At 43.1% G+C, this 15,639-nt stretch overlaps 1 protein-coding gene across 1 annotated transcript in view; it reads right to left on the bottom strand.

Annotated features, from left to right (window-relative positions):
* Positions 1-1,285: 1,285 nt before the first annotated feature.
* Positions 1,286-15,639, bottom strand: part of DSG2 (desmoglein 2) — a 35,459-nt gene continuing 21,105 nt past the window's right edge. The window contains exons 7-15 of the mRNA XM_035125364.3: positions 14,678-14,812; positions 14,388-14,573; positions 12,910-13,172; positions 11,904-12,046; positions 10,324-10,551; positions 8,700-8,927; positions 6,988-7,118; positions 5,652-5,987; positions 1,286-4,479 (exon numbers count right to left, since the gene is read on the bottom strand). Of these exons, the coding sequence (XP_034981255.3) occupies positions 3,532-4,479; positions 5,652-5,987; positions 6,988-7,118; positions 8,700-8,927; positions 10,324-10,551; positions 11,904-12,046; positions 12,910-13,172; positions 14,388-14,573; positions 14,678-14,812 (2,598 nt within the window). The 3' untranslated portion in view covers positions 1,286-3,531. The remainder of the gene's footprint in view (positions 4,480-5,651; positions 5,988-6,987; positions 7,119-8,699; positions 8,928-10,323; positions 10,552-11,903; positions 12,047-12,909; positions 13,173-14,387; positions 14,574-14,677; positions 14,813-15,639) is intronic.

Raw genomic sequence — 15,639 nt, 5'->3', positions numbered from 1 at the left:
CCCAAAGACCTAATACTCACTCACACTTTGTAGGAACGTCTTAATCAGCTTTTTCCTGCAACATCCCGCTGAGTGCCATTTTTACACCAATGTGAGGAAGGACTCCCTTTTTGCGCCCAACCGTCTTCCAGCTGTGTCAAATATCCCAAATAAATTCCTCAGATATCTGAGATACCTCAGAATATCTACGATAATTCCAGCCTGTCTCTTTTCAGAAGCGGGCTGCTTTCAGCTGGAGCCTGAGACTGCATGGCACAGGTTCGTCGATGCACCCCCCTCGCGTCCGCCGCTCAATCCCCCGTCGAGTTTCTTAGCCAGAAACCCAAGGAAGGGGAGAGCAGCCCACAATACCACTGGGTACCCCAACTTCAAGGTAACTCCCTCTGAAGCGACCGGGTCTGCATAGTCTTTGCAAGACCCCTTAATCCCCTGTGCCACTCGGAATTCCCCCGGAGAGGCTATTCTGCGCTCCTAGCGATGGCCGCAGCTCCACCGGAAGTCGCAAGGCAAGACTTCTTAGGGAGACCATTCTATCAATGGGGAGCCACTGCAGAAAAGGCCTGTTCTTGTGTTGCCACCCTTCAGACCTTTCATGGGGGGAGGCAGTCCTTCAAGCATTGCAGTCCTGAGCCATTTAAGGCTTTTAGGTAAAAAGCAGCACTTCAAATTGAGCCCAGAAACTAATTGGCAGTCAGTGCAATTGGGTCAGGATCAGTTGAATATGCTCACACTATCTTGTCCCAGTGAGCAACTTGGCTGCCGAATTCTGCACTAGCTGGAGTTCCTGAACTGTTTTCAGAGGCAGATGTACGTATAATGCGTTGCAGTAATCTAACCTAGTTAACCCCACTGAAGAAAGCAGGACTCCCGTTCAACAAAAAATGTATTGAATGTGAAATTTGTGTACACTTTGTCAGTCACAGGCTTATCATACCAGCTGAGAACTAGACCCATGTCTCAACACTTTAATCAATAATTGGCTAAACGTTCAGTTTAGTTTCTCAACAGAAAATTTATTTCTCCCTTGTGTATCATTAATTTGCAAATCTATCAGACAGCAATAAATTCTTCCTAAGGCTGCAATCCTGGGAGCAAGTCTTATGGAGCTCAGTGGCAATAATTTCTGACATGGGTAGAATCTGGTTGCATGTTATTACATTACTTTCAACAATGGGCTCAGCAGTGACTACTAACCTTTGGTGAACGGTCCTCGGCAATTGTTATGGTTGTCTGAGTGGTTAGATGGGATGCATTTTTAACCAGTTGAAATAACTGAGCAGTGCAATTATAATTTTTCCCTTTTATTTGAAATTCCACAAAAATACATAATGCAATCCATCGACACCTCAAACTTGAGATCAGTGCAAACCCACAGCTTGTTATCTAAAATAAAGATACCACAAAGCTCGAGAGCTGCAAATTCCATGATTAACCCTTGAAAATGAGCAGGCTGTACTCCCATTCCAAATGGAAAGGTACATGGGAATTAACTGTAAACTCTGCGCCAGCTACCAGTGCAGTCTTAAAATCTCAGTTCATTAGATAAAACTTTCCACAGGTGAAACTGTGGATTAAAACCAAAGGAAAGCTTAAAATAAGCAGTATTTCTGTCATATAAAATGTACCTTAAATGTAAGTTCATCTTGTCCAAAAAGATTAAAATACATTTACCACTATATACATTTTCATCCCATTCATTTTTTACTTTTCTTGCAATTATAAAATAGATATGTACAGAATCATAGACGGAGGAAAAAGGGACCAGGGCACCATACATTTATAGCACAAGAATCCTAGGAACTATTTGTTAACAATGCTGGAAATTGTAACTTTGTGAGAGACAAACTACAGTGGGACCTCGCAAGACAAATGCCCTGCAAGACGAATGCGTCTTGCGATCTGATGGTGACCCGCAAGACGAATTCGTTTTGTGAAAAATTCATCTTGCGAATCGCGTTTTCGCATAGGAATGCATTGAAATTTAATTAATGCGTTCCTATGGGCAAAAAAAGAAATTTCAATGCATTCCTATGGGAAACCGCGATTCGCAAGATGAATTTTTTGCAAAACGAATTGACTCGTGGAACGAATTAAATTCATTTTGCGAGGCACCACTGTACAGTTACTAGGATTCTTTGAGGGTGTGTGTTGTGCTTTAAATGTATGGTGTGTATGCAACCTAGTTTATTGGCAGTACACCCAATCCTATTTATTGCTTTTAGCCAAAGGGCTTGGGAAAATGTAAGATACATATATATAAAATATAAGGCACTAAGTGGGTTTTATGGGTGAGTGGGGAAGGGGTGTGAACCCAGTCCTCCTTGCTCCAAGTCCAATACTCTCTCTGCTACATCATATTGACTGTACTATACAGATATACACAAAATTACTTACTGCACGATTTGAAAAAGCACCCATCCTGCATGGGTGGGTTCCATTCATTTCAATGGATGAAGCCAATCACTGAATACGTGAAAGGATCAGCTGCCTCCACTGAAATGAATAGAACAGCCCTTGTGGCTAGTAGAGTTGAACGAATACATCAGAACTCTTAAGCATCCTGATTCAGAGATATCAGATGAGCACATGTGCTTCTGGTTTTAAGTTACATTTTTGTACTGTCCAGCAGCTGCAACTTGGGCTAAACCTATGGTTAGCCTGTTGCAAAAGGAGCACAATGTCTGCTTAGTGTAGGAAAGAAAATTAGACTGCATTCTTGTTTTCACTCCACCTCTTTTTACACTCATCTTTGCTTTTTTTCCATGTAGGAGAACATTATTTTGAAAAACAACTTAAAAATGAAGTGAAATGCCTACTCTTCTAGAGAACATACATATTTCCTGTTGATATTAAATAGCCTGAGCAACAAGCAATTGCAGCGGTATTGTACATTTAAAGCTGCAATTCTAACCACATCCACCAGTGAGCAACTCCCTCTGTGTTCAACCTGACTTACTTTTGAGTAAATACGTTTAGGATTGCACTGTTTGACAAGTTAACTTTGAAGTCAATATGACTAATTAAGTTAATACTTTGCTATTTGGGCATTGCTAAATGCACAAGGGAAAAAAATCCAAGAGCGACTTAATCCTGAAGCAAGGCATTTAGGATCACACAGCTAGTTAAAGTTTGCTGATAACCAACTAAACCAGTTGGACTGCCATCTAGGTCCTAGCAATGTATGCTAGAATACAGAGGCCCAGGATGTTAGCAGCATTTTTCCTGGCTATGCAGCTGAAGTAGTTCCTTGTTGCTCTTCTAAACCTATGTTACTACAATCAAGTTCTTTTACACTGCAATGCTATGAATCTTAGAGGTCCTACTGTATTCAGTGGGGCATTCTTCCTAGAAAAATGTGTTTAGGACTGCATCTTTAATTTCAGTATCTCTTCTCTGGGCTTTGTGCGAGTTTTCTTGTACAGAAACTACTGCAAAGGAAAGGAAAGCAATTCACTTAGCCCCTGAGAAAACAAACCACTAATCCCCATCACTGTTAATGTAAATAAAAAGTTATGGATGAAAGCATACCATCTATGAGCGTGTGTACTGCACAGTGCTGTATTTAACCCTTGAGGACTTGCTCAGGGTAGAACCAGGGGGAGGTGCTTCCTGTGTGCTGCCTTGGTTAAAGAAAGCATCTGCGATCAAGATTTGTCCCTGTCTATCGCTCTCAGGAAAGGTGGCTTGCTCTGATGTGCCCCACATGCCAGGGGTGGGTGTAACCACCCTCTCGGTCACTACCACATTCTGTCCTCCTGCTAAATTGGGGATGCTCAAGGAACCATTTAGCTCGGAACTAGGTACAAGGACCCTCTCCCTTTCCCTTACAACAACGTATTTTGAATCTGTAAGGTCTGGGAAGACTCCAGAAGGCATTTCTAACATATCCTGCAAGCTAGAACCTGGAGCAAGCACTCTCTCTGTCACTACCACATTCTCTTTAAACTGGGGGTCAAAGATTACTGGAGGGGGTATTTCCCCATAAGATGTTTCTGTCATTACAACATTGCTGCTGCTGCTAGCCAGAGGGTTGGGTATACGTCTGACTTGCTGCAAGCCAGGTCTAGATTCGAAGGTAGTCTCAGTTACTGTCTCCTCGGTCACCATTTCTGAACCAAAGCCTCTTGTGGTGTCAGGTATTTGGTTGCCAGAGCCTGAAGTATAGGTGTGCTCTGCATTCTGCTGATGCAAGTATCGCACATCAGATTCACTTGCTGTAAGAGGAGGAGTCAGATCTTTCAGGCCTTGAGAGGTGTGTGGTCCAGCTTCCATGCCAATGCGTTTGCCCATGCAGATCTCGGCCAGAGTCTTAAATTTATCTCCCAAGTCATCCAGATAATGCTCATCAAAGTCACCCTCAATGAAACTGCAGCAGCCAACAGAACCATGGGGAGAATCTCTTTCTTCCTCCTGAGAGTAAACGAGTAGGCAGTCTTTTGCGAGGTTCCCTTCATCCTCGTCGGCAAAAGCATCAGCTTTCTAAAAATGTGGAAAAACAAGAGCTGTGAGCACTTGCGTTTCGGAAGATATAATTTTCTTTAATGAAAACAGCAGTCAGCTTGGTTGGGTGTTACACAAACTCCTTCAGGCAGAAGGGAGAACATCTCCACACAGTGCACGGCCAAACTTCGGAATTCGTTCCCACAAGAGGCAGAGATGGCTACCAATTTGGATAATAATAATATATTATTTATACCCTGCCCATCTGGCTGGGTTTCCCCAGCCACTCTGGGCGGCTTCCAACCGAATATTAAAAACAATACAGGATGGCTTTAAAAGAGGATTAGATAAATTTGTGGAAGATAAAACTATCAAATGTCCTGCTGGTAAGCTTCCCATCGGTATCTGGTTGGCCACTGTAAGAACAGGATCCTAGATTAGATGGGGTTTGATCCAGCAGGCTCTTTCTATGTTCTTAACAGAGAGAAACCCACCCATTTTGCAGGTTAGAGAGCCAGGCATAAAATTCTCCATATTTCCAGGGATGGGCATTTACGGGAGAAAAGTGACAGCTGAGTGGCTGCATCTTATCTTCCCCACCCCCCATTTTCCCTTTTAAAATCTTAGTTTGCCCACATAGTGGTAGCTCTCATGACTTTTGAAAAGGAAAGGGGTAATGGGAGAAAGACAGCAATGATGCTGCTTGCAAGCTCCATGCCCCAGGGGAAAATATGCAACCCCCCCCCCCGAAATTAGTGACAATGCCATCCCATTTGTGGGTAACAGAAGTGGTGGCATTTTTAGCTTCTCTCTCTCTCTGAGAGAATTTCTTACCCCTAGTGCTTTGTTTTTCTACACAATTTCCCCCCTTTTCATATGTTCCTTAGTAACAGCGAATGGATGCCCATTGCAAATAAAAGGCAAGCATGGCAGTCTTCAAAGTTTTTAGATTTAATGAACACAAGTACAATAAATGTGCTATATTAGATCACTTTTGAGGACATCGGGGAAAATCCTGATGCAAACTGAGAATGTTAGGGAAATAGTCACATTTTCCAGGAAACCCACAACACTGCACGTGAGAGAGATATGCCCAAACCAATCCTAATAAACTAAGGAGTGGAAAATACAAAGGTCCCAGAATAAAACAAAACAGGGGGAAGGGGAAGTCAATCAAGAGAGCAAGCATCTCACAGAAGTGGAAATCTTACTTCAGTGAAGTAGCTCCTTAAGAATTCTTCATTCACAGCTCCGACATGTTCCATGTATCTATCCATTGTCATGATTTTCTGTGCTGCCATGTCTCCTCCTCCTCTTGCTCCTGCTATTGTTGAGCCCCCTCCAAAATCCATGCCATCACGATGTGCATGAGACATATGAGCCTCCTCCCAGCGCCTTTCGATGGTTGTGGTGTTATGCTGTCCGAATGCAGAAGAGCCAGAAACCACAGCGCCTCCTGCCACGCCTAAGCTTGACGATGCATTTCCATTCCCCATCCCTGAGGCCGAGTTGTTCACAGAAGTCATGTGGCTTAGGTTGACAGCAGCCTAACACCAAAGGGAAAAATGAAAACCGTAAAACTACATTCATTTAAGGAGGCAGGCTGAAATCACAATCAAACAACATACAGCAGGCTGGGCTGGGTGAAGGCAAATGTGATTCGGGAACAGATAATAATAATAATAATTTATACCCCGCCCATCTGGCTGGGTTTCCCCAGCCACTCTGGGCAGCTTCCAACAGAAAAATAAAATACAATAATCAAGCAAACATTAAAAGCCTCCCTAAACAGGGCTGCTTTCAGATGTCTTCTAAAAGATAGTTTATTTGCTTCCTGTTTGGAGAAAAGGAAGAGCAAATTTGTAATATGCGAGAAGAACAGATCCCAAAAAGTTTGGCTACTTGCATAGGTGTCTGCAGGAATGTTACCAGGGTGGGGGAAGTAAAGTATGGAGTGGCCCAGTGCATACTGCCTCCGATTTCAGGTTCTACAGATGGTAGAGATCTATGATTTAAAAATGAAATCTGGGAATCTGGGAATTATGGTTCATTCAGCAGGGGACATTGTCCCCCTTGCTAGAGCACCACCCCATACATATACAGCTACTTGTGTCCCCCTCCCCCAAAGCTCCTTTCAGAACAACAGAGCTTGTAGTTAGGCAGCTTTCCAGGTCAATGGGAATATCTGCTGGATAGCAGAGCTTCTTAGCGAACTTCCTTCCCAAATGCTTCTGTAGAGCTGTGTCAGAAAAAGTAGCCTGAGAACAACCATTTTTACACACACACACACACACACACACACACACTTTTTAATTATGTAAATGAATTACCCCATACCTATTTAAACTGATAAGAGAGTAAGAGCCATATTGTTCTAAGTAACTCAGCCCATTGTTGTCTAACTCTTAAGGCTGCAGCCCTACATGCCTGTCCTCGGAAGGACATACTATTTAACTCAGACGGATTTACTTCTTAGCAGACATGCATTAAGCAGGATATCAACATTCATTGATGCCAAATACAAAATCAGGGCAAAACACAAGATACCTTGTCTTCAGGGGCTGCCCCTTCGTTGTTCCATATTCGCAACATTTCTTCGCTGTTATCGGGTATTGCCACAAAGCCTTTTGAGGCACCTGATCCACCAAAGCCACAGGCCAGCAGTAAGAGAGGCACCACTGCAAAGGAACACAGCAGATCAATGAACCACCAAAGGTTGAACTTGCAGAAGCAAATCCTAAATATCAGTTCATAGCCCATTAAATATAACAAAATACTACAAAATCCATTCAAAATATTACAACGTTCTCTAAAATAGAGCCATGTAATGCAAACATTGCACCACGAACAACAGGCTGTGTACCAATTCTGTACTAATCTACACTTTCTGATGACTTGGCACATTCTAAAATTCCAGTGAGGTGAGAGCACTGCAGAACCAAACATGAACAGCAGCAAGCAACTTCCATTTGCTTCAGCTTGCAGGCCTCACACATCCAGAGTTGTGCATGTTCCACAACATTACCATGAAAACACAGAATTTAGGTACAAATTTTGGCAACTTCAGGTTTTTTCCCTAGCTCTCAGACAGTGAAGAGAGGCTTGCAGCTGTGTGGGAAAGCAAGCAGCCTGCAAGACTCCAGCAGAGGGGCTGAGCACCCTTTCCAATGATTGGCGGGTAGGTGCTATAGTCCCTTGCATTTATAGCAAAAACACAATTTTGCTAGATAAGTAAACATGGGTAAATTAATCCCCACAGCTGCAGTGGTTGCCAGTTTATTTCCAGGCCAAATTCACAGTGCCCACCCCTGGGGTTTAAAACCCTGAATGACTTGCGCTCCAAATGCTGTATTTGAAAAACCACCTCCATCCCTACAGACCACACCTTGGGTGTTAAGTTCAGCAGAAGGGGCCCTCTTAGTAGTTCTGCCATCTTCAGAAGTATGGCAAATGATGACTCAGGAAAGGACTTTCTCTGTGGCAGCCCTTAAATGGTGGATCTCCCTTCACACAGAGGTGTGCCTGCCATCTTCATTGTATAACTTTTGCAGTATGCTGAAGATTCACCTCTCTACTCAGGCCTTTGACAATTAAAATATTTATGTGGGACCCACCTCTTCAACCTTTACCGTACTGCTCTGTGGAATTGTAACAACTGCTTTAATAATTGTACAAAATGTTTCACTTGTTTTTAATAGTACTGTTATAATGTAACCTGAGCAGCGACCTTATAAGTGAGGGTGGGTAAGAAATCTAATAAATAAAATACTTTGCAGAATTCATTGCTTCTTGGAACATTATTTTGATTATTATTTTAAATGAACAGTGCTCTTAGTCCAGACTTTAACTAGCTGCTCCTAGTCTGGAAGGCCTTGTGGAAGGCCTGTTTTTTGCTCGAGCTGCCAAACATTTCACCTCATATGAAAGTTGAATTTTTGATTGAAAAAATAGGAAGAACAAGAATCAAAAGCTTTAAAAGGAGTGGGAAAAGTGTATCAGAGACAAATAAAATTTTAACAAAGTTCCTTAAATGCATTGCTCTACTCTTTACCGCACCAAATGTAAAAGATCAGAACATTAAGCTCTCTCTTAAATCCTATCGAGTCTAATGGGAGAAAACCAGAAGGGGATTAACTTTGGTTGGTTCATAAAGCTTGCATGAAGATTGCAAGCCCCTGCAAGGAGGAGTCATTGTGTCAGAGCCTTTGTGTGGTACAGAGCATTCTGCCAATTCTTCTGGAATAATGCTAGTTACTTACGCAGCAGCAGCAACAATGCCAGAATTATCAGAGCAATTGCTGCAGGTCCTAGCACAACCGATGAGCCGACGATTGCTGCTCGGCAACCACCACCTTCTGCACATTCACAAACGTCCAGTCTTAGAGTTTGATACTCGGGACAGCTAAGACCTTGGTTATCTTTCACCAGGAGTGGAACTTCATATGATCCAGGGTTCAGGTTCTCTGGTATAAGCTGTACTCTAGATCCTTCACAGGGAAAAAAACCAGTAACATAAATATAAAGCAATGTAATTTAAGTAGCTGAAAGTATGACAGAACTGTGAGCAGATACTGACTTTAGGGTTACCAACTTGATGTTCTAAAGTACATAGTCATATTATGGAGATAAACACATCAGTGTTTATACCTAATTGTTGTAAGCCACCTTTGGCAACTGTATTTTTGGGACCAGGGATTGGAACCTGTGGCCCTTGAGATGGTGATCTACAACTTCCACCAATGGAAGTCCTCTTATATATGGAGTGCCACAGGTAGACCCCCCCCCCCAGGTCTACACAGAGACATCAGAACGATGTTTAAAGAGCTAAAATTATCAATGGATTCTAAACAGTCTTTAAATGAGCATCTCTGGTGTTACAGCATTTCCGCAAGTACCCAGTCTGTCAACCAGACAGAATGCGAAGAACCGTTTTCCTAGATGTGTGTTAAATCCTTGCAGCTATGGCTTTGGGGTGCCTTCCCAGCCTGTCTCAATGAGAATAAGCAGGAAGACCACAGAGGATTTCTTTCTCTACAACCAGTGCCCAAATAAGGAGAGGGATGGTATGTTGCATCTTTTTCAGGTACAGTATAGCTGAAACTTTTCCACTGCCTTTCAATGGATGCTTCAGAATCTGGCTTAATCTGAAACGAAGTCACTCAACATTCAGATAGCAGTAAGTGCAGAGCATTTCTGGCTTATTTCAGTGGGAGAGAAATCTAGGGAGAGATGCTCTCCTAGCATGAGAGCTGACCACGAGGATCTAAGCAGCATAGTGGTGGCTGCTCTTCAGACAAATAATCTCGGCCACTCACTGGCGGAGCTTCATGATCCAGCACCGGGGGGCAGAGAGCAGGCAGGGGCATGGCACGCTGCCTGTGGAGGTGTGGCGCCCAGCGGGGGGGGGGGGAGCAGCCGCAATGGAACCCCACCGGGATCGCGCTGCTGGGGGTGATGTGCTCCCTCCGCACTCGTCTTCCTCTGCCAGTGCAGCCACTCAGCTTCAGATGTTTTATTCTTTGCCTCTGGCAAAGCTAAGCCTCCACTTCTGAAGCTACACTTCAATGCTGCTTTGGCCAGCGCATGTTATCCAAGAGAGGATTAGCTGAATCACAACTAAAATAAAAGGCTTGTATCCAATGGTTGTGAGTTTTAAGCTTGGTTTTAATGTTGTAACCTGTCTTGGGATCTAAGGCGCAAGTAATAAATCATAATCATCATCAACAACAGCTGTCCTTTCAGTTCATGGATCTCCGCTTGCACAATGGGACTCCCCCCCCCTCCTAAATCTGTTTTACAGGGGCATGCACAGGAGGCAAAGAAGACTTGTTCCTACACACCCCCACCCTTGCTGTAAACCATGTCATATTGACTCATACTTACCATCCACTCGGATTATCCTCCACTTGTCTGACACTCTTTCAGGCTCATCAATAATAGTGAAAGTGAAAGGGCCACGATTTAGATAACCTCCTCGATTAGTAACAGAGATGTTAACAAACTTTGCATGAGTACAGATAGTTTGATGTGGAGTCACAATGGTCGGGCAGTAAAGAGTAGTGTTCTGTACCTGAATAACAATGGTACCTGTAGCCGTTTTTTGAGGCTGATCTGCAAAATATGTAAGGCAAAGCATATGTATTTCACTGCTTAAGAATGCAAAAACATAGTTTTATCGTTGTAGAATTTCATTTGCTTCTCTGAGTGTATAAAAGGTTTTAATGTGAATTCAGTGTTTGATTTGCAATCCATTTCAACAACACAATGACTGAATATATAGGATGCAATTAAACCCATGGAAATGTTTCTTTGCCAATTATTTGAGTGGCTGGAGATGACTACCATACTGTTACTCCAGTTCTTTGGCCTTTGTGGACCATAAGACACTTTATTCAAGACTAGCAGCCTTGTATCCAGCGCTGCTAGGAAATTCTACAAAAGCAAAAATATCGGTGCAATGATGAAAGGTCCATTCTGACATCTTAATCCCAGATGGCATCCAACTGTATCCAAACATAGATGGAAACCTGCTCCTTTCTCATGGGGACCATCCTGCAAAATGTGCTTACGATATCTTAAAAGAGTTGTCCATGTGCATAGCGAAAAATTCCCCCACCTGAAATACGCATTAGATTACAGGGACTCTAATGTGAAAAGCAGATACATGTGCGTGAAGTTTGCCTCCTGGCCTTGGATTAGCAGCACATAATGATGCAGCATTGACATTTTTGTGGAATCATGTTCACATCATCATGCTAAAAGCATGTGATCCATCAGGCTTTATTAAAAGACTCTACCACTACAACATTTACCTAAATGCCAATGATGTTCCAGGTACTTACTGAAGGAAAAACAGGATCTGTCCCTACCATCTACTCAACAGAGGTCAATGACCCTGGCTCTCTGCCCAGTCGTAAAAAGCAACACCAGTCTCTCCTGAGCGCGGAGAGAGAATCCTGTTTCTTTTCTGCCTTCTCCATATCCTACCCCAAATGAGGGAAGAGCATGTGTCTCTCCCAAGCCCACTGTGAATGCCAGAGGGATTTGAGGGAGGTAAGACAATTGGTGGCAACCATGATTCATGTCTGGCTAGTTAAGTATAGCCAAGATTTTTGGAGCTGCTGGTCCCTGTGCAGAAACTTGGAAAGTTGCTTTATACAGAGACAAACCAGTGGTCCATCCAGCTTAGCCTTGTCTATGCTGACTGGCAGTGGCTCTCCATGGTTTCAGGTAAGGTTCTCTCTTAGCCCTACCTGGAGACACCAGGGAATGAACCTGGGACCTTCTGCATGCAAAGCGGATGCTGCATCACTGAGCCACCACCCTTTGCCAAAGCTTACTGGTCAGATGGTTGCTGCCACTTTCCAAATCTAGCTTTGGGCTTTAACAAATGAAGATGTGGCTTATGAATGAAAAGGCTGATGAATTGTTCTTATGGAAGAAATGGAAGAAGCATCACTTACCCTTACTTATAGCCAAAATTGTTGCAGTGTAAGTACCGTTGACAAGAAAAGATGAGTCATAGTCAATCTCTCGGTTAAGTTTGATTTCAGCAGTTCTAGAGTCTATTGTAAACCAGTTCGCAATGTCCTGGCCTTTAACATACCTGTGCAGATTTTTAATGCATGTTAGAATGGCCACAACAATCGGTGTAAAAAGAAAACATTTTGCTCAAAGACACACAGGGAACCAGACAGAGGGCCTTCTTGGTGGTGGCGCCTTCCCATCAGATGTCAAGGAAATAAACAACTATGTGACGTTTAAAAGACATCTGAAGGCAGCCCTGTTTAGGGAAGTTTTTAAGAATTGGTGTTTTAATGTATTTTTAATCTTTTGTTGGAAGCTGCCCAGAGTGGCTGGGGAAACCCAGCCAGATGGGCAGGGTATAAATAATAAATTATTATTGTCATTATTATTATTATTATTATACAGGCTTGGTTGATAGTGAAACATCTTCATTTAGTTCAGGCATAGAGAACTATAATTCCCATCATCCCTAGCTAACAGGACCAGTGATCAGGGATGATGGGAATTGTAGTATCAACACATCTGGAGGGCCGGGGTTTGCCTACATTTTATGATGCATGTCAGTGTAGAACAAGAAGGAAGGAAGTCATGCATTTATAGGAGATGCCTGGAAACTTCATGTCATCCTAAGTCCATACAGGAAGAATGTGAATTCATGTCATTTCTTTTGCTTGCCCCTTAAGGTCCCCATCATGCCAGTAGACAGAAATGGGGAAGAAGGGCCACATCCTCTTCTGGGCAACCTTCTGGCAGCCACTTTTGCCTCTGGTCCTGCCCATTACAGGGATGTAACCAGGGGCAAACGTAGGCAACACAATGAATGTAAAATTCACCTTTATACAGCAGACTAGTTTCTATACAAATTCACACCCCTGTCTCCATCCATTTAAGCAACTCTTCAGTGATTTGCCTTGGGGAAAAAAGAAGAAAGGCATCTCTTACCTGATGTTTTGTGCTATCTTTCCGGTATCTTCATCATAAGCTTCGAAGCGCCCAATAACCTGGTTCACTTTCACTGTTTTGTTTGTTTGAATTGTAATTCTGTTGGGCTTAAATACAGGGCCTTCAATCACATTTTCCACCTTAATTTTAACTGGAATTGGTTTTGCTTGGAAGCCCTTAGCAATAATTGATTTGTGATACTCTGCTTTGTTAGAAACAACAATATTCAAGTCAATGTTCTGCAGCTCTTCATAATTAATTTCCTGCAAGGAGAATGAAAAAAACAACAACCCAGCAACAAGTCAGAAAAGGTGCACTCTGAATTCCAAGCTGGAGAATAAGTGTTAAAACTTCACTTTCATTATTATGCCTGAAGGGGAGGCCCTGCTGGAGTGTCACCACCTCATGAAGTCCAAGGGACAGCAGGATAAAGGGAGGCCTTTTCCTGTGATGCCCTTTCCTGGCTAAGAACTCCCTTCCCTTGGACTTGCATCTGGCACTGTCCTCTTTTCGTCTGTTAATCAAGATGCACCTCTTTGCCCAGGCAGACGAATGATTAAGAACAGGCTATGATTTCTACTGTTGTCTTAATTATGGTTTTAAGTGATGTTTCAAGGAATGCACATATCCTGTTCTGGGACCCTAAAGAACACATGACAAATGCAAGTAATCAATCAATCAATCAATCAATCAATGCTCCATGTGTGTGTTTATACCTGCTCTGGTTTTGGGCCTGTTCCCGGACAAGTGAATGATATATGCCAAAGTCCCTAGATATATTTTAGAACATTATAAAATATATTTGCATTTTTCTTTGGTATTCACAGTGGCATCATGGAAGTCCCACATACACCATCTTTCCTTCACAAAACATTAAGCTCTGTGCATTAAATAGTGATCAGAGGAGGCTGCATTTTCAATTTCTAATTTTTTTCCCCTCTTGGTGGAATGCAAACAAAGACAATGTATCTATGGTTGCCACAGCAGGCTTTATCACAGGGTTGTGAAACATTAGCTCCCTTGACTAGAAGGCAGTACAGTGGTACCTCGGTTTGTGACCGCAATCCATTCCGCGGAGCCAGTCGCTCCCCAAATCGCTCGCTCGCCGAAGGCACGCTTCTACACGTAGCACTGATAAAGCGCTTCTGCGCATGCATGCGCAGATCGCTTTTGCGCATCCGAGTGCCGCGGAACCCAGATGTAAACACTTCCGGGTCCACGGTGGTTGGAAACCGAAGCAGACGCAAACGGAGGCGGTTGCAACTGAGGTTTGACTGTATTAAGCCTCTGGATTGGCCTCACTGAGTATATGTAGCTATATGGTATTATAGCCAGTTTGGAAGGATCTCCTGGCTACTTTAGGTGCAGAAAGCTTATCCACATCGGCTAGCACCCTCCCCCTTTCAACATTTTTTGCATGCAGTTAATTTTGCATGTCTGCATTGTGACCAATGATTCAAAACACACTAAACACTAACCTTAACCAGAATCAAAACCCCTTCGTTGGTGTGCGAATCTGTTTCTATACGGAAATAACCTCCTTCATTGCCAGACACAATGGTGAAGTTTGCCAGCCAGTTATCAGTGTACTGCTCATCGTCGTCAAAGGCCCTGAATCGCATAATCTCCACATTAGCTGTATTTTCCCGGACGCTTCCATCATACTGTAAGCACACAAGATTTTAAATGTCTCTTCCATGTTATCAAGGCAGGAAAGGCTATTTAGCAGAAATGCATGCAAGCCTTCTAGTCAGATCACTTCACTTACCATGCTTTTTTCAAGATAAGGGATATTGTCATTGACATCCAAAACCTTGATCTGTACTGTTGTCCGTTCACCAAGCCCTATTGCATCTCCATCTCGGTCTCTTGCTTCTACAATTAAGGAGTAGCTACTTTGCACCTGCATGATATTCAAGCAGCTATGTGTAAGTGAATGCAACAGCATACCAAAATAAATCATTATCTACCATCAGTGGCCAAATACCACTATTTGGAACCAAAAGAGATCACTGCCCAAGACCTGGGAGCCTCCAAGAGCCAGATAGTGGAGGTTTGTGTATAAAAGTAGTTATATACCACCATTTATATATGACAATGTCAACAATAAAACATAAACCTGTACAAAACCACCATTAAAGTGACTGGCCAGTCAAAAAAGTTTCAAACATCTGAATAGGTATGTTAGCATTAAAAAACCTTCAAAAGCAAGGATGTCTGCCAAAGAGTAATCCACAGCATGGGACCAGTAACACTAAATGCCCAACTTCTAGGTGGCAGCGCTCCTGTCTGACATCATACATGATATCAAGGGTAGGGCAGGGGTGTGTGGCTCGCCCAAAGAAGCCTCACGGGCCAAATGGAGAGCCATGATGAGCCAAATTTGGCCCATTGGCTGGAAGTCCCCCACTTCTGCTGTAAAGTCTTGACACAGAGATCAAGTAAGATGGCTTGACTGATCCCATAGAACGCAACAGGGCGTGGGGGAAGGGAAAATCTGAGAAGGGCTTGATAACTTAAAGCCCAGTTTATTAAGCAAGTCAGCTGGAATCCAGCACAGAGACTGAATCACTGATGCTATTATGCTCTGAGCAGTGACCCATCACTGTCAAACAAGACACCATGCTTTAGATCCCGCCTATCCTTTTTCAGCCAAGCTTTTGGCAATGACTACATTTTTCGCCATCAACTGCTTGCCATTGTTACTGCTCTTTTAGATACATTTTGCCG

Source organism: Zootoca vivipara, chromosome 8 (genome assembly GCF_965207765.1).
Source record: "Zootoca vivipara chromosome 8, rZooViv2.hap1.1, whole genome shotgun sequence".
NCBI classification, from domain to species: Eukaryota; Metazoa; Chordata; class Lepidosauria; order Squamata; family Lacertidae; genus Zootoca; species Zootoca vivipara.
This window is presented reverse-complemented; position numbering and strand designations above follow the sequence as displayed.